Consider the following 24,224-nt stretch of genomic DNA (forward strand, 5'->3'; position numbering starts at 1 on the left):
TGCCGTGGTTCCTTAGGATAATTTACAAGGCTGACAGTTGAGTTACTGTATGCTTTCTCTTTCCTTTCCCCAAGCCACCCTACCTCCACACCTCCTAGGAAGCTTCCAGAACTTATAATGTAAAGGTGCGCATTGAGTGGACACCCCACCTTGAGATGTTGACACGCTGCCACGGTGCAGGCACCCTTCCAAATATCATGAGGGATCCAGTTAACAAGAATACCCTGTCTGGGATTTTTTTTTTAAAGAATATTATTGCATCACCCTACCTGGCAGCTCCGTGGACATCAAAGGCACTGGACCTTATAATCATATCAAGTTACCGCCAATTATGACTAAGCTCATTTATCGATCCTTTGAAGCAGCAGGGAGAGCACTGGGCTGTTGAAAAGATATGTCTCGGGGAAACACAAACATGAGTTCTTTTCCTTTCCTGTTTTAAGCTTCAAATAACGCCAGGGAGTTTAGCATGAGGAGCCTATCCAAAGAGCTGGTCAACAGCAACCTAGTTCTTGGATTTTGTTCTGTGGTAGAGCATATTTTCTGTCATTTTCAGGTGTTTCTTTCTGTGGCATTTGCTGTCACGCCACAGCAGTCTAGAAAAGATCATCTCCCACAACCTGACCACGCTTCTCAACAAGAGAGAGCTAACAAAGTCCGAACACATGGATTCTGGAACCTGTCTCCTGATGACACCTTGGTGTTATAACCACAGCAGAAACATTAATTCTGAAAGCAGAAAGGAATTAAGGGTTTGACAGTTCAGAAATAGTAAAGCAGCTGTTCAGAGTTTCTCTCTAGAGTCAAGCTAGTGTATAATGGCAGGGAGTGTATACTTGTTAAGATGAGGACTGTTGGCATTAAAGGTATTTCAGTTTGAATCCCCACCCTGGCACTGGTGAGTTACTGATTGGCTGTAGGGTAGAGAACTGGGGGGAACAGGAACTCTGTCCCCATGTCATTGTTCAGGCATCCAAACGAATGTGACCTTAAGCAAATTTCTTAATCTCTATGAGACCCTTTTTCTCATTTATCAAATGGAGTTAATAAATAGTACCTGCTTCACAGGATCATTGTGAAAAATAAGTGATTGTGTTTATGAAATGTTTGGCATAGAGTAAATGTTCAGTCAACATTATTTCTCTCTTTAATGCACTCAGGACATTTTGGCAGGCTTGGTACACTCTGATGTTGAGGTATTCTGAATGTCAGTATTAGGCATATGTATCTGGTACATTTTCTTTTTTTTTTTATTGCATTTTAGGTTTGGGGGTACATGTGATGAACATGCAAGATTGTTGCATAGGTACACACATGGCAGTGTGCTTTGCTGCCTTCCGTCCCCTCACCTGTATCTGTCATTTCTCCCCATGCTATCTCTTCCCACCTCCCCACCCCCCCGCCCCTCCCCCATTTCCCCCCAACGGACCCCAGTGTGTAGTGCTCCCCTCCCTGTGTCCATGTGTTCTCATTGTTCAACACCCGCCTATGAGCGAGAATATACGGTGTTTGATTTTCTGCTCTTGTGTCAGTTTGCTGAGAATGATGGTTTCCAGGTTCATCCATGTCCCTACAAAGGACGTGAACTCATCGTTTTTGATGGCTGCATAATATTCCATGGTGTATATGTACCACATTTTCCCTATCCAGTCTATCATCGTTGGGCATTTGGGTTGGTTCCAGGTCTTTGCTATTGTAAACAGTGCTGCAATGAACATTCGTGTGCACGTGTCCTTGTAGTAGAATGATTTATAATCCTTTGGATATATACCCAGTAATGGGATTGCTGGGTCAAATGGGATTTCTATTTTTAGGTCCTTGAGGAATTGCCACACTGTCTTCCACAATGCTTGAATTAATTTACATTCCCACCAACAGTGTAAAAGTGTTCCTATTTCTCCACATCCTCTCCAGCATCTGTTGTTTCCCGATTTTTTAATGATCGCCATTCTAACTGGTGTGAGATGGTACCTCAATGTGGTTTTGATTTGCATTTCTCTGATGACCAGTGATGATGAGCATTTTTTCATATGTTTGTTGGCCTCCTGTATGTCTTCTTTTGTAAAGTATCTGTTCATATCCTTCGCCCATTTTTGAATGGGCTTGTTTGTTTTTTTCTTGTAGATCTGCTTTAGTTCTTTGTAAATTCTGGATATCAGCCCCTTGTCAGATGGGTAGACTACAAAAATTTTTTCCCATTCTGTTGGTTGCCGATTCACTCTACTGACTGTTTCTTTTGCCGTGCAGAAGCTGTGGAGTTTGATTAGGTCCCATTTGTCTATTTTGGCTTTTGTTGCCATTGCTTTTGGCGTTTTGGTCGTGAAGTCCTTGCCTACACCTATGTCCTGAATGGTTTTGCCTAGATTTTCTTGTAAGGTTTTTATGGTATTAGGTCTGATGTTTAAGTCTTTAATCCATCTGGAGTTAATTTTGGTGTAAGGTGTCAGGAAGGGGTCCTGTTTCTGCTTTCTGCACATGGCTAGCCAGTTTTCCCAACACCATTTATTAAACAGGGAGTCCTTTCCCCATTGCTTGTTTTTGTCAGGTTTGTCGAAGATCAGATGGTTGTGGGTATGTTGTATTTCCTCTGAGGCCTCTGTTCTGTTCCATTGGTCTATATGTCTGTTTTGGTAACAGTACCATGCTGTTTTGATTACTGTAGCCTTGTAGTATAGTTTGAAGTCCGGTAGTGTGATGCCTCCCGCTTTGTTCTTTTTGCTTAGAATTGACTTGGCTATGTGGGCTCTCTTTTGGTTCCATATGAAGTTTAAGGTGGTTTTTTCCAGTTCTGTGAAGAAGGTCATTGGTAGCTTGATGGGAATAGCATTGAATCTGTAAATTACTTTGGGCAGTATGGCCATTTTCACGATGTTGATTCTTCCTAACCATGAACATGGAATGTTTCTCCATCTGTTTGTATCCTCTCTTATTTCGTTGAGCAATGGCTTGTAGTTCTCCTTGAAGAGGTCCTTTACGTTCCTTGTTAGTTGTATTCCTAGGTACTTTATTCTCTTTGTAGCAATTGTGAATGGCAGTTCGTTCTTGATTTGGCTCTCTTGAAGTCTATTACTGGTGTATAGGAATGCTTGTGATTTTTGCACGTTGATTTTGTATCCTGAGACTTTGCTGAAGTTGTTTATCAGTTTCAGGAGATTTTGGGCTGAGATGATGGGGTCTTCCAGATATACAATCATGTCATCTGCAAATAGAGACAATTTGATTTCCTCCTTTCCAATTTGGATACCCTTTATTTCTTTTTCTTGCCTGATTGCTCTGGCTAGAACTTCCAGTACTATATTGAATAGGAGTGGTGAGAGAGGGCATCCTTGTCTAGTGCCAGATTTCAAAGGGAATGCTTCCAGTTTTTGCCCATTCAGTATGATATTGGCTGTGGGTTTGTCATAAATAGCTTTTATTGTTTTGAGATACGTTCCGTCAATACCTAGTTTATTGAGGGTTTTTAGCATAAAGGGTTGTTGAATTTTGTCAAAAGCCTTCTCTGCATCAATCGAGATAATCATGTGGTTTTTGTCTTTGGTTCTGTTTATGTGGTGAATTACGTTTATGGACTTGCGTATGTTGAACCAGCCTTGCATCCCCGGGATGAATCCTACTTGATCATGGTGGATGAGCTTTTTGATATGCTGTTGCAATTGGTTTGCCAGTATTTTATTGAAGATTTTTGCATCTATGTTCATCATGGATATTGGCCTGAAATTTTCTTTTCTTGTTGAGTCTCTGCGGGGTTTTGGTATCAGGATGATGTTTGTCTCGTAAAATGATTTGGGAAGGATTCCCTCTTTTTGGATTGTCCGGAATAGTTTCAGAAGGAATGGTATCAGCTCCTCCTTGTATGTCTGGTAGAATTCAGCTGTGAACCCATCTGGACCTGGGCTTTTTTTGGGTGGTAGGCTCTTTATTGCTGCCTCGACTTCAGACCATGTTATTGGTCTATTCAGGGTTTTGGCTTCTTCCAGGTTTAGGCTTGGGAGGTTGCAGGTGTCCAGGAATTTATCCATTTCTTCCAGGTTTACTAGTTTATGTGCATAGAGTTGTTTGTAATAATCTCTGATGATGGTTTCGATTTCTGTGGAATCTGTGGTGATATCCCCTTTATCGTTTTTTATTGCATCAATTTGGTTATTCTCTCTTTTCTTTTTTATTAATCTGGCTAGTGGTCTGTCTATTTTGTTAATCTTTTCAAAAAACCAGCTCCTGGATTTATTGATTTTTTGAAGAGTTTTTTGTGTCTCTATTTCCTTCAGTTCTGCTCTGATCTTAGTTATTTCCTGTCTTCTGCTAGGTTTTGAGTTTTTTTGATCTTGCTCCTCTAGCTCTTTCAATTTTGATGATAGGGTGTCAATTTTAGATCTCTCCTTTCTTCTCATGTGGGCACTCATTGCTATATATTTTCCTCTAGAGACTGCTTTAAATGTGTCCCAGAGATTCTGGTATGTTGTGTCTTCATTCTCATTGGTTTCGAAGAACATCTTTATTTCTGCCTTCATTTCATTGTTTATCCAGTCAACATTCAAGAGCAAGTTGTTCAGTTTCCATGAAGCTGTGCGGTTCTGAGTTAGTTTCTGCATTCTGAGTTCTAACTCAATTGCACTGTGGTCTGAGAGACTGTTTGTTATGATTTCTGTTCTTTTGCATTTGCTGAGGAGTGATTTATTGCCAATTATGTGGTCAATTTTAGAGTAGGTGTGATGTGGTGCTGAGAAGAATGTATATTCTGTGGATTTGGGGTGGAGAGTTCTATAAATGTCTATTAGGTTTGCTTGTTCCAGGTCTGTATTCAGGTCCTGGATATCCTTGTTGATTTTCTGTCTGGTTGATCTGTCTAATATTGACAATGGGGTGTTAAAGTCTCCCATTAAAGTCTCCCACTATTATTGTGTGGGAGTCTAAGTCTCTTTGTAAGTCATTAAGAACTTGCCTTATGTATCTGGGTGCTCCTGTATTGGGTGCGTATATATTTAGGATCGTTAGCTCTTCTTGTTGCAGTGATCCTTTTACCATTATGTAATGTCCTTCTTTGTCTCTTTTGATTTTGTTGCTTTAAAGTCTATTTTATCAGAGATGAGAATTGCAACTCCTGCCTTTTTTTGCTCTCCATTTGCTTGGTAGATCTTCCTCCATCCCTTTATTTTGAGCCTTTGTGTATCCTTGCATGTAAGATGGGTTTCCTGGATACAGCACACTGATGGGTTTTGGCTTTTTATCCAATTTGTCAGTCTGTGTCTTTTGATTGGGGCATTTAGTCCATTGACATTTAGGGATAGTATTGTTATGTGTGAATTTGATGCTGTCATTTTGATGCTACCTGGCTGTTTTGTTGGTTAGTTGATGCAGATTCTTGATTGTGTTGATGCTCTTTTACCATTTGGTGTGTTTTTGGAGTGGCTGGTACTGGTTGTTCCTTTATATGTGTAGAGCCTCTTTCAGGAGTTCTTGTAGAGCAGGTTTGGTGGTGATGAAATCTCTGAGTGCTTGCTTGTTCACAAAGGATTTTATTTGTCCTTCACTTATGAAGCTGAGTTTGGCTGGATAGGAGATTCTGGGTTGAAAGTTCTTTTCTTTAAGGATGTTGAATATTGGCCCCCAATCTCTTCTGGCTTGTAGGGTTTCTGCTGAGAGATCTGCTGTGAGTCTAATGGGCTTCCCTTTGTGGGTAACCCGACCTTTCTCTCTGGCTGCCCTTAGCATTTTCTCTTTCATTTCAACCCTGGTGAATCTGACGATTATGTGCCTTGGGGTTGCTCTTCTTGAGGAATATCTTTGTGGTGTTCTCTGTATTTCCTGGATTTGAATATTGGTCTGCCTTGCTAGGTTGGGGAAGTTTTCCTGGATAATATCCTGAAGAGTATTTTCCAGCTTGGATTCATTCTCTTCATCACATTCAGGTACACCTATCAGACGTAGATTAGGTCTTTTCACATAGTCCCACATTTCTTGAAGATTTTGTTCATTCCTTTTTGCGCTTTTTTCTCTGTTCTTGCCTTCTCTTTTTATTTCATTGAGTTGGTCTTCGACCTCTGATATCCTTTCTTCTGCTTGGTCAATTCGGCTGTTGAAGCTTGTGCATGCTTCACGAAGTTCTCGTGTTGCGTTTTTCAGCTCCATCAATTCACTTATACTCCTCTCTATGCTGTCCATTCTCGTCAGCAGTTCGTCCAATCTTTTTTCAAGGTTCCTATTTTCTTTGCGTTGGGTTAGAACATGTTCTTTTAGCTCACTGTAGTTTCTTACTACCCACCTTCTGAAGTCTGATTCTGTCATTTCATCACCCTCTTTCTCCATCCGGTCTGGTTCCCTTGCTGGTGAGGAGTTGTGATCCCTTTTAGGAGGAGAGGTGTTCTGGTTTCGGGAGTTTTCATCCTTTTTGCGCTGGTTTCTTCCCATTTTTGTGGGTTTATCCACCTGTTGTCTGTCTCTGTCCCAGGGAGTTGGAGCTTTATGAGTTTCCCTTGCACTACTGCCTTTTTTGATTTTTCTTTCAGGTCGGACCCGCCCAGCTAGCAGCATGCCTAGCCTCTGCCTGCCCGCAGGGGCTTTGCTGAGCTGCTGTGGGCTCCGCCCAGCTGCCCTGAGCTCTTCCCTGTAGTCCTTTTTATATGGGCGTAGTTAGAACTGTCTGGGCAATGGTGGCCCCGCCTCTGTTATGGTGGACTCTCTCTGTTGTGGCAGGTTGCCTTGGCAACGGCGGGTTGCCTCGGCAACGGCAGCCTGCCTCTGTAGCGGTGGAGAGTCTCAGTAATGGCGGAAGCCCCTCCCCCACGGAGCCGGACCGTCCCGGTTCAGCTGTGCTTGGTTTGAAGGGCTCAACCCAGAGGGTTTCCAATTACTGTTTTTGTTTTCATTGTTGTTGGGGGTGGAAGGCTGGGACCAACCGAGCCTGATCACCTGGCTCCCTGACTCAGAGTCTTTTCTTTTAAGTTGAACGACCCCGCGTTCTGGTCGCTTCTTGAAAAGGCGCCAGGATCTCCCATGCTGCGACTCACGGAGTCGGCTCGAACTGCGGCGCCGGCTCCTGGCGGATTTTTTGCCTAGGAATCTCCTGGCCTGACGCGCTATTTCAGATGAATGGGCAACTCTGCCGTCTCAGGGCTCTGCTCGCCAGCTAAGAGGGCTCCCAGACCAGTGGCTTTTGTACGGAGAACCACAGCCACAGGGAGTGGTCACAGCAGCTGCGCGGGCGGAATCAGCCCCACGGGGGCCAAAACAGCCGCACCAGCTGGGACTGCGACGCTGGCGACCCCTCTGCCTGGGTATCTCCTGGTCTGTGGGCAATAAGAGTTCGTCTGGAAATGCGGCGTCCACTCACCCTCTGCACTTTCACTGGGAGCTGAAGTCCTGAGCTGTTCTTAGGCGGCCATCTTCCCCGTAAAGCCTCTGGTACATTTTTAAGGGACTCTGTAGAACATTCAAGGGCTGGTGACATTTTCTAAAGCATCATTGTCATTTCTTGAGAGAAAAAGAAAAAAAAACCTCTTACACCTCAATTGTTTTTTTCTCTTTCTTCATTCTACATGTGTAATGTTAGAGCCAGTTGTGGAAGGACTGGCTGTCCCTCCGAGGTGTCTTCGTAATATCATTCTCTGCCTAAGGCCCACAGTTCCAGGCAGGAAGTCCTCAAAATGTGGCACCAGCAGCAACACCTACTTCGGCAAACTCATAATGTAGATCTGTGCTTGAATGAGGGCTGTGCTTGAATGACACGTTTGCTAATAGATTAAAGAATGATTCCAACTTAATTTCTCTTCCCTTGGGACTGCTGTCACATCCACGGTTCCAGGTTTACAGAGACTGGAGTTTTCTTCCTCCACCCTGCTATTCTGAACATTTCCATTTCTCCCATGAAACCCCCTGCTGACGCAGAATGCAGCCCTTTTATTTTATACCCAGTCCTGTCCTCTCAAAACAAGCACCGTTTTAGAGTGGCGTGAAACAGTCATAACGGGAATGGAAGAAGCTTGCAAGGAATTCTTGGGGGAATGAGAAAGAGCTCCCAGGTCTCTCTTCATCCCAGGGTTCTCTCCCTTCTCCCTCTGTTCCTCCCTCCCTCTAATGCTCTGTCACTCTCATTGTCATTTTCTCTCCCCCTGATTCTCTGTGTTTGTGACCCATAGCCCTCCTCTAAGGAAGATGCAGGCAGTAAGTGCTGTGTGTGAGCAATGAGAGTGAAAGAGGATGAATACTGGTAGAAAATGGTTGGCAGGGCCAGCACGGTGGCTCACACCTGTAATGTCAACAACCCTTTGGGAGGCTGAGGCAGGTGGATCATCTGCTGTCAGGAGTTCGAGACCAGCTTGACCAACCATGGTGACACCTCATCTCCACTAAAAATACAAAAATTAGCCGGGCATGGTGGCGCATGCCTGTAATTCCATCTAACTCAGAAGGCTGAGGCAGGAGGATCACTGGAACCCAGGAGGCGGAGGCTGCACTAAACTCAGATCATGCCACTGTACTCCAGCCTGGGTGACAGACAGGAGACTCCATCTCAAAAAAAGAGGGGGTTTGTGGGACCTCATTTTTCCTTGTGCTTTCAGGAGAAAAATAACTGGAAGTGCTTTTCTTCAGCTTACTTCTGAGCCTTTCTCCTGAATGCTGTGGATTTTTTTTAATGCAAAAATACGAAGCTCAGGGTCCAAATTCCAAGCTGGCATGGACAGGCATCCTGATGCTCTTGCTCTCCCTAGTGGTGCTGCGATGAAAAATCAGCTGTTCTGCCCTTCACCTGTGTCTTTTCTCCAGGCATCTTTAGTGATAACGCCAACCTGGCCCCTCCCATGCACTTGAGCATCAAGTGTCCTACTATTAGAGCCAGATTAGCGTGTGCCTCTCTCTGATGTGACAAAGCCATGGTATCCCCCCAAGTCTCCACCTGCTTTTGGTAGCCCTGCCTCTTTCTCCTGCCACTTTCTTTTTTTTTGAGACGGAGTTTCCCTCTTGTTGCCCAGGCTGGAGTGCAATGGCACGATCTCAGCTCACTGCAACCTCCGCCTCCTGGGTTCAGGCAATTCTCCTGCCTCAGCCTCCTGAGTAGCTGGGATTACAGGCACGCGCCACCATGCCCAGCTAACTTTTTGTATTTTTAGTAGAGACGGGGTTTCACTTTGTTGACCAGGATGGTCTCGATCTCTTGACCTCGTGATCCACCCGCCCCGGCCTCCCAAAGTGCTGGGATTACAGGCGTGAGCCACCGCGCCCGGCTATCCTGCCACTTCCGAGGACAAGTAACAGATAAGTAGGCAGCTCCTTGAAGACTCTACATCCTCAACAGTAGGCTAGCCATTAAGGGCAAACTGCCCTTGCCCCAAAGGCAAAAGCCAGCCCCATTTTAGGGAAAACACTAGACCACTATACTAAAGGTCTGGCTCCTTGGCCATTCTTGGCTTTGATCCCATTTCCCAGGACTTGACGCTTTTTTTTAAGACAGATTTTTGCTGTGTCACGCAGGCTGGAGTACAGTGGTGTAATCTCAGCTCACTGTAACCTCCACCTCCAGGGTTCAAGTGATTCCCCTGCCTCAGCCTCCTGAGTAGCTGGGATTACAGGCGAGTACCACCACGCCCGGCTAATTTTTGTGTTTTTAGTAAAGATGGGGTTTCACCATGTTGGTCAGGCTGGCCTCAAGTTCCTGACCTCATGATCCACACACCTCAGCCTCCCAAAGTGCTGGCATTACAGGCATGAGCCACTGCATCCAGCCAGTACTTGACACTTTAAGTATGCTCTGGATACATGCCAGTGAGTTCTACAGGTAAACTGTGGGCTGTGCAGCAGGCTGAGATGAGTAGGGGAGGGAGCTTTCTGCTCCCTAGAGACCTGTGAAGCAGTGCCGTAGACTTTCAATCTCTCAACACACTCAGAGCCCAGCCTCCTATAGAATCCTCCTAAAACAGCATCTAGGAAGGCTTGCCCTAAATTCTCAGGGCCTGTTTACCAGCATGTTAACCGCAAGGAAACATCCTGAGGAATTCGCACTGTCCCTAGAACATAGAGCCTGGTTTCCAAAGAGAGAACCCATCCCAAGTCAGCAGACGATCTCCCCAGCTCTCTCACAGAAAATCAACTTGGATTGTGGAAAGAGTTGAGCACTTTCTGTTTGTCCTTTGCCTGTGGTTCTACTGATATTACCATTTCATGTTTTCTTGTTTTGAAAAGATATGTAGGCTTCCAAAAATACAAGCATGTTTTCTACATAGAGTGTCAACTCCAGTAAGAATCTAGCAGCTTCCATTTGTCTAGTTCATACATATATTTTAACATAGTACAGCTTTTCGCTTTTTATTAAACTATATCTTTACAGAAAAGTACACATAGCATAAAGGTACCAAGTGAACACTCCCCACCAGACCAGCCCCAGGTCAAGACACACAGCATCACCAGTGGCCAAGCCCCTTGTCCCCTTTCTCGGTCACAACCCTGCCCGATTTATTCCACTGACTACTAACAGCATAGATTAATGTTACCAGGTTTCGTTTCTTTACTTACGGAAGTGAAAAAATATAGTATGTACTTTTGTGTCTGGCATCACTTACTCAACATGAAGTTTGTTTCATGTAGTTTCATTTTCACCAGTGCATACTTTTGGTTCTCGTGTTTTTCAAATATGTTTTCTCCAAAGAATTTGGGTACTCTCCTTCCACCTTGGCAAGTCCCCCGTGCCAGCTGCCTGTTTCCTCCTCTTCGTACTGGTCTTCTCCTTCCTGCCTCATCTCTGCAAGTTTTAAAAGGCAAAAGATCTGGAGACAACTGAGAGGTCCAGGGTATTATTTAGTTTAGCCAAAGCAAGGTAGAAGACGGCCCTGTAGAGCAGCCCCAGGGAAGGGGGATTCAAGAAGCTATAAATGCCTCTGGGCTCACCTGAACATGTTTGACTGATGAGTTTATATTTGTTCTTCCTAGGAGTGCCTGAAGCTGAAGTCACTTGGTTCAGGAATAAAAGCAAACTGGGCTTCCCCCACCATCTGCACGAAGGCTCCTTGCTGCTCACAAACGTGTCAGCCTCAGATCAGGGCGTGTACTCCTGCAGGGCGGCCAATCTTCACGGAGAGCTGACTGAGAGCACCCAGCTGCTGATCCTAGGTAAACACCTCAAAGCTGGCTGCCTCTGGTGCACCCTGTTGGGGGTGACTCTCTAACCCATCCTCTACCTCCTTTGTTCCCTTATGTCCTTAATCCAATTAAGAACATAAAAGGTAAAATCGGTATCCCTTCACTTCTTCCCAATTTATGGCCTTTCAATAGAACAAGGCCAGTCAAACAAGAACTTGAACCCTGGCGCTACCATTTACTAACTGTGTGGCGTTGGGCCAGTTACTGTGCTCTGCTAAGCCTTAGATACTGGCCTCTGTGCAGGGACTCCAGAAACAAGGATTATAAAATTGCGAGATCAGGGATCTCAGAGATAACACAATTAAAACAATTATCCTTAACTCTTCCTGCATTAAGGACTTCTTTGACAATCAGATAGAAACTATGGATTTCTCTTTCTAGAAAAATGCATACATGTACAATTTTCCCTATAATTCCAGGAAGCCTATGGTCTGGTCCACCTAAAGTCTCCACATGCACCCCTAAACATAAGAATTGCTGATTAAAGAGGCTGGCATGGCTCCTGGTATAAAATGGGTGCTTAAAAATAACAATTGCTGGGACACCATCCACCACCCGATTATTGCCCAGTTCTGGACTCAGCCAAGTTGCAAGCCATAATCCTTTTTGTCCCCTGGGCTAGGGATACCCTTCTGCACTCTAATAATTATGCTCTTTCCCACCTAGAGAAAGCTATCATTCTAAGAAAAAAAAAGGAAAGATGTAAGAAATAATAATTACATGTCACACATACATACATACACGTACATTACAGACCTCCTCAGGGAAAAATGTTTAAAGTTTACACTTCTGTTTTCACACCCAGAGTTGAAGATAGACCTTCACATAGGTTCTCTAGACCCTGCCCACTCAGATTTCAGAGAGGCCCAAAAGGGTTTTCACCTCACTGGTGGCTGCATAAACCTCCAGACATCTTAGGAAGCCACAGAAAATTGGCTCAGAGAAAGATGTCATTTGTTTTGCCTTGGGTTTCATCCAGCTGAGTTGCTAGTCTAGAGCCCAGAGCCCAGGGAATATTGCCCTACACTGAATTATGATGCTTAGCAATGAGCGTGTTCCTCCCTAGTAACCCTTCCCTGTTGCCTCTGCTGACAGAGATGAAAGTCTAAGATATGCGGCTGCTACTGTGGCTTTGCCAATGAAGTGTGTATGTTCTGTAGGCAGATTCTTACTGCATTCCAACTCTAATACACTGTAACAGAGGACATGGGGTTCGAAGAGCAAAAAGTCTTCCCCATTTTCATGAAACTTAACGGGGAAAAAATCATTGTTAAGACTCTTAACTTGAAGGTTTTTCTTGATCACAGTTTTTGGTTTTATTAATGAAAGTTTGTTAGCTTTTAATAGGTACTTTATGAACATCAAAGTGTTTCTCTTAATTAGCAAAAATATAGCTTAATTTTTAAAGGGGGCGTTTTGTGGATAAAGCTGAGATTTCACTCCAAGTTCTATGACTTAATCTGCACAACAAGGACTTGAAGTGTGATAAGACTTTTATCCATGTGTTCATATAGTCCATTGGATAGATATTCATCAAGTGTTGCCATTTAATGTTGCTGACATTAAGTTCCGTGTCAGCTGGACACTGGTAAAGTTTTAGGAGAAATCTAAGTGCTGGCCTCTACACCTGGAGAACTGACAGTTTTCCTGGGAAGAGCAAATGGACATGCACTCGAGGAAAAATACTGTCGAAGCCATAAGGATGTGAGAAGGGACCAATATTTGGTCCAAAAAGAGCTGATTGTTTTGAAGATGGAAAGTAGCCTCCCTTTTTTGCTCTTAGTAAATAAGCAAAGGTTTCTTGAGTTTCAAGAGGAAATATTGAGGAGGAGAGAAAGACACTTTGAGTAAACTGCCACCGTCAATTCCTAAAATCATGGTATTCCAGAGTAGAAAGAGATCTTGGAAAGGAACCTCATTTTATAGATGAGAAAACTAAGACTGAGGATTTAAATGACCTAATTAGTGAATGACAGAGCCATGGCTCACATTGAGGGTTCCTGAACCCAGGAATGATGTTTTCCTCTATGCCATATGAAAAGGAGTTTTTTAAGTATATTTCATGTATATATATACACACATATGTAATCTCAAGTTCATCATTTTCTCTATACAATAGTCTTTGTCCGCCAAAGTCAGAAAGACTGAAGGTATGTTTCTCAAGTAGAATCAGGCACCATCATGATTAATTCACCATCCCTAACAAGGGCCTAGCAAGGTGCCAGGCATGTAGTAGGGCCCTTGCAGAATGTTGCTGAAATGACCATCCCTTTCAAGAGCAATACTCCTGCCACGGCTTCCACTGCATCAAGTGTTTTAGAGAAAAAGGTGGGAGCTGGCCTTGGGAGTGTAAGCCGCAGGTCCTCAGGAGGTGCAGAAAGAGAGGCGAAGGGATCAGCATCTGCCGCTTCTCCAAGAGAAGTCCAGCAGGTGTTTACCTCTTTATTTGTCTGGCACAAGTGATAACCAAGCCACTACATATTTCGCGTTTTAGTCACTTTTTGCGTTGGCTAACTGGGACCTCCAGTGACTTCAGCGCTGATTCCTTGTAAGATTCTGAGTAACGAAGCATCGCATAGCAACAGTCTTCTCCTGCCCTGCTTTATCTAGGTCCTACTTCGGCGTAAAAATCCAGACCACAAAGCAAATTAACTTATCAGCTTCACAAGTGGACCTTTCGCTTCATAGAAAAAGGGTCCTTTTACCTAAGAAATTCCTGTGGCGTATCTCGGTACGGACAATAACAAAGTGCCTCACTCTAAAGACTGTTATTAGGACTAAATGAAAAATGGATTGAAATCGATTTAGCACAGAACTTGGTATATAGTAAATACTAAAATTGGCTTTTTTTAAAAGTGTTTTTATGGTGTAGTTTAACTTATCTTCAAATTTGGAGGTACCCAATGGTCTAAAGTGAGAAACCCCTGTAATCTGTATGCCTGCTTCCTCTTACCGACCTTATTATTTCAGGCGTCAAATACCTGTATTAAGTTTGAAATTTATACTCACCTTGATAGGGAGTCCTCTGTAGGAAAAGTGATGTTAAAAGGCAACAGTAGCAATGCCTGTCTTAAACATATGCACGCACATACCCACGTCTGCCTCTTGCATCCACACAGCCTTGTGTTTTAACCTGCCTGATCTGCCATCTGCCTTCTCACAGATCCCCCCCAAGTCCCCACACAGTTGGAAGACATCAGGGCCTTGCTCGCAGCCACTGGACCAAACCTTCCTTCAGTGCTGACGTCTCCTCTGGGAACACAGCTGGTCCTGGATCCTGGGAATTCTGCTCTCCTTGGTGAGTCCAACCCTTGGAAACATTGGGCAGAAATCCAGGACTGGACAGGATTTATGGATGGGTGACTGTTTGCAGGTGGGAGGGAGGCAGCAGTGTGGGGAGGGGAGGCGCGCTGGCCAACAGGAAATCACTAAATTGCCTACAGAATCCAGACTCACCAGTGGAAACTTGGCTGACTTTCCATATGAGGTGAATGCAGTTGTTAGTCTGGACTCTATGGCTTGTCTAGATTCCAATATGGCTCCTTTCTTAATCCTCTTGGGCTAATGCCATAGTCCAGATCCTTTCAGTCAGACCGACTCATGAAACTTTGAGAAAGATACAGCAGTAAAGAACAGCTCCTATTTCTCGTGTCCTCTTGGTAAGCATTCCCCAGTACTCCGCCATGACCCCCTCCCATCTAAACTAGAGCAATAATCAACTTTTGAGGAGAAAGTCAAATATCAGTACCCTCCAAAAGGAAGACTATACCATTTAGGCCAGGTGTCTGTAGATATAGCATAAAGCTAACCCAGGTGGACTCCTCAAGACAAGTACTGAATTAATTTCACCAAGTACAACCTCCCTGTTATCTAGTGTTGGAAACCTTCACCAAGTTACCTTCCACATGGGTAGTGCCCTCTGGTAGCCAGGAGTTGTACAAGGGCATTCAAGTCCAGGGATGCCACACCAGCATCACGAAGATGCCAGAAAAACCTTTACACATGACCTCTGGAGATGGACAAGGTGGAAGAGAAGAATTCTTCTGCCTTCAAAAGACCTGAGGGAAAAAATACAGGTCTATACATGTGCAGGGACAGGGAATATATGAGAAGTTTCTGTACCTTCCTCTTGTGCTGTGAACCTAAGATCTAAAACTCCTCTTTAAAATAAAACAAAACAAAAAGCCAAGGCCTACAAAGTGGGGAAAATCTTCACAGTAACTCTATGTGATCCCAAATGTTGACAATAATAGCTAGAATTATTCCTGTGGCTCAAGTTTAAAGTGTCTGTATTCCTTTACCCACCAGCTAGCAAGGAACAGGAGGCCAAGGAGTTCCCAGTCACATAGGTGATGACTTAACATGGACACAGGAGCCTAGTATCTTTCGGGTTAGAGCACAGAAAGATGACCTTCAGTTTTCATTATCATCTAAAACTCGTAAAGAATCTTCATAGCTTATCAGCATATGGAAAAAATCTGATTTCTCTGTTTTTGAACTTGGGTAAAAATAAGATACGAGGAAAGTAACAAGTAGCCCTATTCTGTTGCCCATGATTTATACAAGTTTGGCACTGAGTTTTTCTATGTCATGTTGATCAAAATTAATAGAAGTTTCAAATTGTATATTGCCTTTGGCTTACAAGTAGTAAATTTATTCCAAATGAGATATGCACTGTGCACTCCTTTGTTTTAGACTCATCACTAGAGAAATTCTTGTAACTGTTCATCATAGCCCGGTCATGAGCAGGGTGTGCAGCGGCTGTTTATTTTCAAGTTCAGTAACTCTTTTGGGTCACTCAGGTGCCATTTAGCATGCTGGAAAAGTTAACCTGCTCATATTTTTTCATGATAGCTTTACTTTCATTCTCCCTTATTCTGGAATAATATTTTGTTTCATTTTAGCCATGGGCAATAAGAATTTATTGTACTTTATGCTGCTGCATTCCATTGCTAGTTTATGGTGCTTTGTTACCTTAGACTGGTATTTAAATTTAGTGGTTAAGAGACACCTTAAAATCCCAGTCCACATCCAGACTGCTCCATTTGAATGAGACAGTGAGTCAGTATTCATAAAGTCCCTCAATGAACTGCCTGGACCAAATAGACTTGAGTGGTGAATGTCAGTGTCACGCCAGGGCTATGGAACTAGGAGACTCACATGGAATTGTGGAAATGAATGAAAGAATGATGTCAAGTATCAGGACTCTGAGAAGCAGGTTATTGGAGACAGTGCCTCACTCTGATGCTTTGGAGCTCAATACTGCAGGATGGGTGGGATCCAAATAGGCAGAAAAGAAGAGGAATGGGCATTGAAGGAAGATTCCATGAGCCCCAAGATGAAAAATGTGCAACATATGTATCAGATGTCTGTTCAGAAACAGCTGTAAAATGCCACTGCTTTAAGACTGATGACAGGCAGCTATACTGGGATAGAAACTAGGCCGTCAAAAGGAACAAGCCTCAGCCCATCCTCGTCCATTCAGATTTGGTTTAGACCCTCACCCCAACAATACTAATGCCCTCCCTCCATCCTGAACTTCCCCAGCACGTGCCTCATGCTAGTCTGTCAGTCCAGTTGCTCCCATTTGGACAGGCTCCCATCCCTGGCTCCTATAGGTAGCCCTTTCAGACCACAGTGTGTGCTCTCGGTATGAGAAATAAGCCAGAGAGGCTGGAGAGGAGGTTTTATGTAGGGTTGCTGAGACATTAACACCGTAAATGGCATCAAATTGTGGAGGCCTTGAATATACGACGAAGGAAGTAGATGTACTATGTGGGGAATGGGAACAAATCGTTAGAGGGTTTTTAAAGAAGAGATTGACATACTAAAAGTAATGTATGAGAAGCATTAATCTGACGTTCTGTAGGAATAATTGATAGTGGGAGAGATTTAATGAAGAAACCCTATTTTGAGGATAACAGATATTCTAGACCAAGGTGGAAATATGTGGCGAAGATACTGTTAATCACTCCTCACACAGCCAAGACATCCCTAATCAGTCATGACATTCTTTTTCACTCAGCCCAGGAACTGCCTTGGAAATAATTTTAATGTTCTTACCAAGCCTGGTGATAGCTGATGTATACAGGATGAAGGCTGTTCACCAGCCCCGTTGTAGCCAGTGAGTGATGAGATGCCAGTGTATGTGTTTACTCCGCCTGAGGTCAGCTGGCTGTAACAGTCAGAGAACTTCATGGTTCTGTGGCACAGAAACAGTAACTCATAAACCCTGATTTTTATGTTTCACAGCAGTAAGGGGAGAAGGGAGAGTTGGGGTTTTTTAAACCATGTATCAGAGCTCATTCTTCTTCATTAAGTCTTGAGTGTTGAGATCCCCACTAGGTGAGATTATTCCAGAAATAGCTATTTTAACTATCAGGCACGCTGGCATTCATTTCATCTCAAGCCACTGCTACAACCATCCAAAAGGAATGTTGCCTGAGCAACACAGGCACAGGCCCACCTGGGCCTCACTTTTCCATAACTGTAAAAATGAAACCTTGGGACTAGCAAGTGCTTGTTGCTCTCACACTCTTGACTATATGGCTTAGACATAGACATGCCCAGTAGAGGCTCGGCCATGCCAGGTGGACCCAACCTAGCTGGACCCATTGTCCTAGGCAAGACAGGGGCTAATTTTTTTAATCGTTGTTTGCAGCTATTCCTTTTGCCAGATAACTAAAACTATGCCAGCTGCTCTGGAGGGCAGGGCTGGTGCTCATGCCTTCACTTTTTGGTGGTCCAGACCCAAGCAGTGCTCTGCAGGGTTCCAGTTACAGAGCAGCAACATTTCAGGCCTCCCTGCAGCACCAAAACCTTTTTGTGCAGACTTCTGCTAAATATTATTTTTGGCCTCTAAGACCCAAGACTTCCTAATATTTTTTTTGGCCACTAAGACCAAGACCCAAGACTGTGAGAAATATCATTTCTAGGGCATTAGCACTGATATTTTTTGAAAAATAACTTTTATTGGATTTTTTATTATAAGAGTCATATATCTTTATTGTAGAGCAATGAATTAGAAGCAGAAGGAAGACAATAAAAATTATCTATAATAAAAATATCTATAATCCCAACTCAGAGATAATTAGTTCAAATATCTTCTTCATAGACATTAATATACATACTGTACATACCTTTTGCCTAAAATGAAATATACTCTGTATATTGATCATAACTTTTTTCACTTAATGTCTGTATGTAGCAAACAGCTTTCCATGTCTCTAAATAGTCTAGTACGATTCATTTTTAATAACTGCATTGGTAGGAGATACTATATCTTATTCAACAAATTCCCTAATGTTGATCTTTTAGGTTCTTTATAATATTTTGCTATTATATCAAAAATAGACATGAATGTTTTTATTTCTAAGTCCTTGCGCGCATCCCTATTTACTTAGGATCAATTCCTAGAAGTGGAATTGTTGTGGCAAAGGCATTGTATATTTTAGATTTTTGTTGTATGTTGTCAAATTGCCCTTCAGCAAAGTTTTACCTATTTTATATGCCCACCAGCACTTTGTGAGAGTTCCCATTTCCCCAAAATGTTGCCAAGACTACATATGACCAAGAGTTTTTACATTTACTGTTTTAATTGGTGAATATGCAATAGTATAAAATACAGTATGAAAAAATGATATAAATACATTCATAATTTTATTATGTTTATCAGTCATTTATATTTATGAATTGCCTATTCAAGTCTTTTGACCATTTTTTGATATTTCTCTTTGTTATTTTTTTTTAACTATTAAGTTCAGGGGTGCATGTATAGGTTTGTTACATAGATAAACTTGTGTCCTGGGTATTTGTTATACAGATTATTTCATCATCCGGGCATAAACCCTAGTACCCATTAGTTATTTTTCCTGATTGTCTCCCTGCTCCCACCCTCCACCCTCTGAAAGGCCCCAGCATGTGTTTTGTTCCCCTCTATGTGTCCATGTGTTCTCATCATTTGGCTCCCACTTATAAGTGAGAACATGACGTACTTGGTTTTCTGTTCCTGAATCAGTTTGCTAAAGATGATAGTCTCCATCTGTATCCATGTCCTTGCAAAGGACATGATCTTATTCTTTTTGATGGCTACACGGTATTCCATGGTGTATATGTAACACATTTTTTTTGTCCAGTCTATGCCTGATGAACATTTAGGTTGATTCCGTGTCTTTGCTATTGTGAATTTTGCTGCATGAACATATGTGTGCACGTGTCTTTATAATAGAATGATTTATATTCCTTTGGGTTACCCAATAATGGGATTGCTGGGTTGAATGATATTTCTGTCTTTAGGTCTTTGAGGAATTCCCACACTGTCTTTCACAATGGTTGAATAATTTACACTCCCACCAATAGTACATAAGCATTCCTTTTTCTCTGCAACGTTGCCAGCATCTGTTATTATTTGGCTTTTTAATAATAGCCATTCTAAGTGGTGTGAGATGGTATCTCATTGCGGTTTTGATTTACATTTCTCTAATAATCAGTGATGTTGAGCTTTTCTTCATATGATTGTTGGACACATGTATGTCTTTTGAAAAGTGTCTGTTCATGTCCTTTGCCCACTTTTTAATGGGGTTGTGTTTTTTTGTAAATCTAAGTTTCTTATAAATGTTGGATAGTAGACCTTTGTCAGATGCATAGTTTGCAAAAATTTTCTCCCATTCTGTAAGTTGTCTGTTTCCTCTGTTGATAGTTTATTTTGCTGTGCAGAAGCTCTTTAATTAGATACTGTTTGCCAGTTTTTGCTTTTGTTGCAAATTGCTTTTTGTGTCATCTTCATGAAATCTTTGCCTGGGCCTGTGTCCTGAATGGCAATGCTTGTCTTCTAGGGTTTTTAGTTTTGGATTTTACATTTAAGTCTTCGATCCAGGTGGAGTTAGTTTTTCTATATGGAGTAAGGAAGGGGTGCAGTTTTAATCTTCTACATATGGCTAGCCAGTTGTCCTGGCACCATTTATTGAACAGGGAATCCTTTCCCCATGGCTTTTTTTGGTCAGGTTTATCAAAGATCAGATAGTCGTAGGTATGTGGTCTTATTTCTGCATTCTCTATTCTGTTCCATTGGCCTATGTGTCTGTTTTTGTAACAGTACCATGATTTTTAGTTACTGTAGCCCTGTAGTATAGTTTGAAGTTGGGTAGCGTGATGCCTCCAGCTTCGTTCTTCTTGCTTAGGATTACTTTGGCTATTTGGGCTTCTTTTTTTTTTTTTTTTTCTGTTCCGTATGAAGTTTTAAATAGTTTTTTCTAATTTTGTGAAGAATGTCATCGATAGTGTGTGTGTATGTATGTATGTATATATATATATATATATATATATATATATATATATATATATATATATATAATTGCATTTTAGATTCTGGGATACCTGTAATGAACATGCAGGATTGTTGCATAGGTATATACATGGCAATGTGGTTTGCTGCCTCTATTCCCATCACCGAAATCTGGCATTTCTCCCCATGTTATCCCTCCCCAATACCCTACCCACCACTGTCCCTCCCTTAGCCCCTCCCACAGACCTCAGTGTGTGATGCTTCCCTCTCTGTGTCCATGTGTTCTCATTGTTCAACACCCACCTATGAGTGAGAACATGTGGTGTTTGATTCTCTGTTCCTGTGTCAGTTTGCTGAGAATGATGGTTTCCAGGCTTATCCATGTCCCTGCAAAGGACTCAAACTCATCGTTTTTTATTGCTGCATAGTATTCTATTGTGTATATGTGCCACATTTTCCCTGTCCAGTCTATCATCAATGGGCATTTGGATTGATTCCAGGTCTTTGATATTGTAAACAGTACTGCAATGAACATATGTGTGCATGTGTCCTTATAATAGAATGATTTATAATCCTTTGGGTATATACCCAGTAATGGGATTGCTGGGTCAAATGGCATTTCTATTTCTAGATGCTTGAGGAATCGCCACACTGTCTTCCACAATGGTTGAACTAATTTACACTTCCACCAACAGTATAAAAGTGTTCCTGTTTCTCTACATCCCCTCCAGCATCTGTCATCTCCAGATTTTTTAATGATCACCATTCTAACTGGCGTGAGGTGGTATCTCAGTGTAGTTTTGATTTGCATTTCTCTAATAACAAGTGATGATGAGCATTTTTTTGTGTTCGTTGGCCTCATATATGTCTTCTTTTGAAAAGTGTCTGTTCATATCCTTTGCCTACTTTTGAATGGGTTTGTTTGTTTTTTTCTTGTAAATCTGTTTTAGTTCTTTGCAGATTCTGGATATTAGCCCTTTGTCAGATGGGTAGATTGCAAAATTTTTTTCCCATTCTGTTGATTGCTAGTTCGCTCTAATGGTTGTTCCTTTTGCTGTGCAGAAGTCCTGGAGTTTAATTAGATCCCATTTGCCTATTTTGGTTTTTGTTGCCATTGCTTTTGGTGTTTCAGCCATGAAGTCCTTGCCTATGCCTATGTCCTGAATGGTTTTTTCTAGGTTTTCTTCTAGGGTTTTTAAGATGTTAAGTCTTATGCTTAAGTCTTTAATCCATCTGGAGTTAATTTTAGTGTAAGGTGTCAGGAAGGGCTCCAGTTTCTGCTTTCTACACATAGCTAGCCAGTTTTCCCTGTTTTCCCAGTTTCCATACCAGCCGTGCATCCTAGGGATGAAGCCTACTTCATTGTGATGGATATATTAAACAAGGAATGGATTTGTTAAACAAGGAATCCTTTCCCCATTGCTTGTTTTTGTCAGGTCTGTCAAAAATCAGATGGTTGTAGATGTGTGGCGTTGCCTACGAAGCCTCTGTTCTGTTCCATTGGTCTATGTCTCTGTTTTGGTACTAGTACCATGCTATTTTGATGACTGTAGCCTTCTAGAATAGTTTGAGGTCAGGTAGTGTGATGCCTCCAGCTTTGTTCTTTTTGCTTAGAATTGACTTGGCTATCTGGGCTCTCTTTTTATTCCATATGAAGTTTAAGGTGGCTTTTTCCAGTTCTGTGAAGAAGGTCATTGGTAGCTTGATGGGGATAGCATGAATCTATAAATTACTTTTTTTTACGATATTGATTCTTCCTAAACATGAGCATGGAATGTTTTTCCATATGTTTGTGTCCTCTCTTATTTTGTTAAGCAGTGGTTGTACTTCTCCTTGAAGAGGTCCTTTACATCCTTTGTTAGTTGTATTCCTAGGTATTTTATTGTCTTTGTAGCAGTTGTGAATGGCAGTTCGTTCCTGATTTGGCTCTCTTTAAGTCTGTTATTGGCGTATAGGAATGCTTGTGATTTTTGCACATTGATTTTTATTCTGAGACTTTGCTGAAGTTGCTTATCAGTTTCAGGAGATTTGGGGCTAAGATGATGGGATCTTCTAAATATACAATCATGTCATCTGCAAATAGAGACAACTTGACTTCCTCCTTTCCTAATTGAATACACTTTATTTCTTTTTATTGCCTGATTGCTCTGGCTAGAACTTCCAATGCTATATTGAATAGGAGTGGTGAGAGAGGGCATCCTTGTCTAGTGCCAGATTTTAAAGGGAATGCTTCCAGTTTTGGCCCATTCACTATGATATTGGCTGTGGGTTTGTTGTAAACAGCTTTTATTATTTTGAGATATGTTCCATCGATACCTAGTTTATTGAGAGTTTTTAGCATAAAGGGCTGTTGAATTTTGTTGAAGGCCTTCTCTGCATCAATTGAGATAATCATGTGGTTTTTGTCTTTGGTTCTGTGTATATGGTGGATTATGTTCATAGACTTGCATATTTTGAACCATCCTTGCATCCCCGGGATGAAGCCTACTTGATTGTGATGGATGAGCTTTTCTATGTGCTATTGCAATCAACTTGCCAGTATTTTATTGAAGATTTTTGCATCTATGTTCATCATGGATATTGGCCTGAAGTTTTCTTTTCTTGCTGGGTCTCTGCTGGCTTTTGATATCAGGATGATGTTGGTCTCATAAAATGATTTGGGAAGGATTGCCTGTTTTTGGATTGTTTGGAATAGTTTCAGAAGAAGCGTTACCAGTTCCTCTTTGTATCTGGTAGAATTTGGCTGTGAACCCATCTGGACCAGGGCGTTTATTGGTTGGTAGGCTATTAATTGCTGCCTCAACCTCAGCCCTTGTTATTGGTCTACTCAGGGTTTCGACTTCTTCCTGGTTTAGGCCTGGGAGGGTGCAAGTGTCCAGAAATTTATCCATTTCTTCCAGGTTTACTGGTTTATGTGCATAGAGTTGTTTGTAGTAATCTCTGATGGTAGTTTATATTTCTGTGTAACTAGTGGTGATATCCCCTTTATCTTTTTTTTTTTTTATTGCATCTATTTGATTCTTCTCTCTTTTCTTTTTTATTAATATGGCTAGCAGTCTGTCTATTTTGTTGATCTTTTTAAAAAGCCAGCTCCTGGATTTTTTGATTTTTTGAAATGTTTTTGTGTCTCTGTCTCCTTCAGTTCTGCTCTGATCTTAGTTATTTCTTGCCTTCTGCTAGCTTTTGAGTTTTTTGATCTTGCTCCTCTAGCTCTTTCAATTTTGACGATAGGGTGTCAATTTTAGATCTTTCCTTGCTTCTTATGTGGGCATTTATTGCTATAAATTTTCCTCTATACACTGCTTTAAATGTGTCCCAGAGATTCTGGTACGTTGTGTCTTTGTTCTTGTTGGTTTCGAAGAACATCTTTATTTCTGCCTTCATTTCATTGTTTATCCAGTCAACATTCAAGAGCCAGTTGTTCAGTTTCCATGAAGTTGTGCAATTCTTAGTTTCTTAATCCTGAGTTCTAATTTGATTGCACTGTGGTCTGAGAGACTGTTTGTTATGATTTCCGTTCTTTTGCATTTGCTGAGTAGTAATTTACTTCCAATTATATGGTCAGTTTTAGAGTAGGTGTCATGTGGTGCTGAGAAGAATGTATATTCTGTGGATTTGGGGTGGAGAGTTCTGTAGATGTCTATTAGGTTTGTTTGGTCCCGATCTGAGTTCAAGTCCTGGATGTCCTTGTTAATTTTCTGTCTCGTTGATCTGTCTAATATTGACAGTGGAGTTTTAAAGTCTCCCACTATTATGGTGTGGGAGTCTAAGTCTCTTTATAGGGCATTAAGAACTTACTTTATGAAACTGGGTG

General features: G+C 42.0%; 1 protein-coding gene across 4 annotated transcripts in view; it reads left to right on the forward strand.

The window, feature by feature from the left end:
* Positions 1-24,224, forward strand: part of ADAMTSL1 (ADAMTS like 1) — a 982,413-nt gene that overhangs the window by 893,029 nt on the left and 65,160 nt on the right. For all 4 annotated transcript variants that reach the window (XM_074394894.1, XM_074394896.1, XM_074394895.1 and 1 more), the window contains 2 exons: positions 10,918-11,097; positions 14,291-14,425. In XM_074394894.1, the coding sequence (XP_074250995.1) occupies positions 10,918-11,097; positions 14,291-14,425 (315 nt within the window). The remainder of the gene's footprint in view (positions 1-10,917; positions 11,098-14,290; positions 14,426-24,224) is intronic.

Source organism: Saimiri boliviensis, chromosome 2, assembly GCF_048565385.1.
Source record: "Saimiri boliviensis isolate mSaiBol1 chromosome 2, mSaiBol1.pri, whole genome shotgun sequence".
Classification (NCBI taxonomy): domain Eukaryota; kingdom Metazoa; phylum Chordata; class Mammalia; order Primates; family Cebidae; genus Saimiri; species Saimiri boliviensis.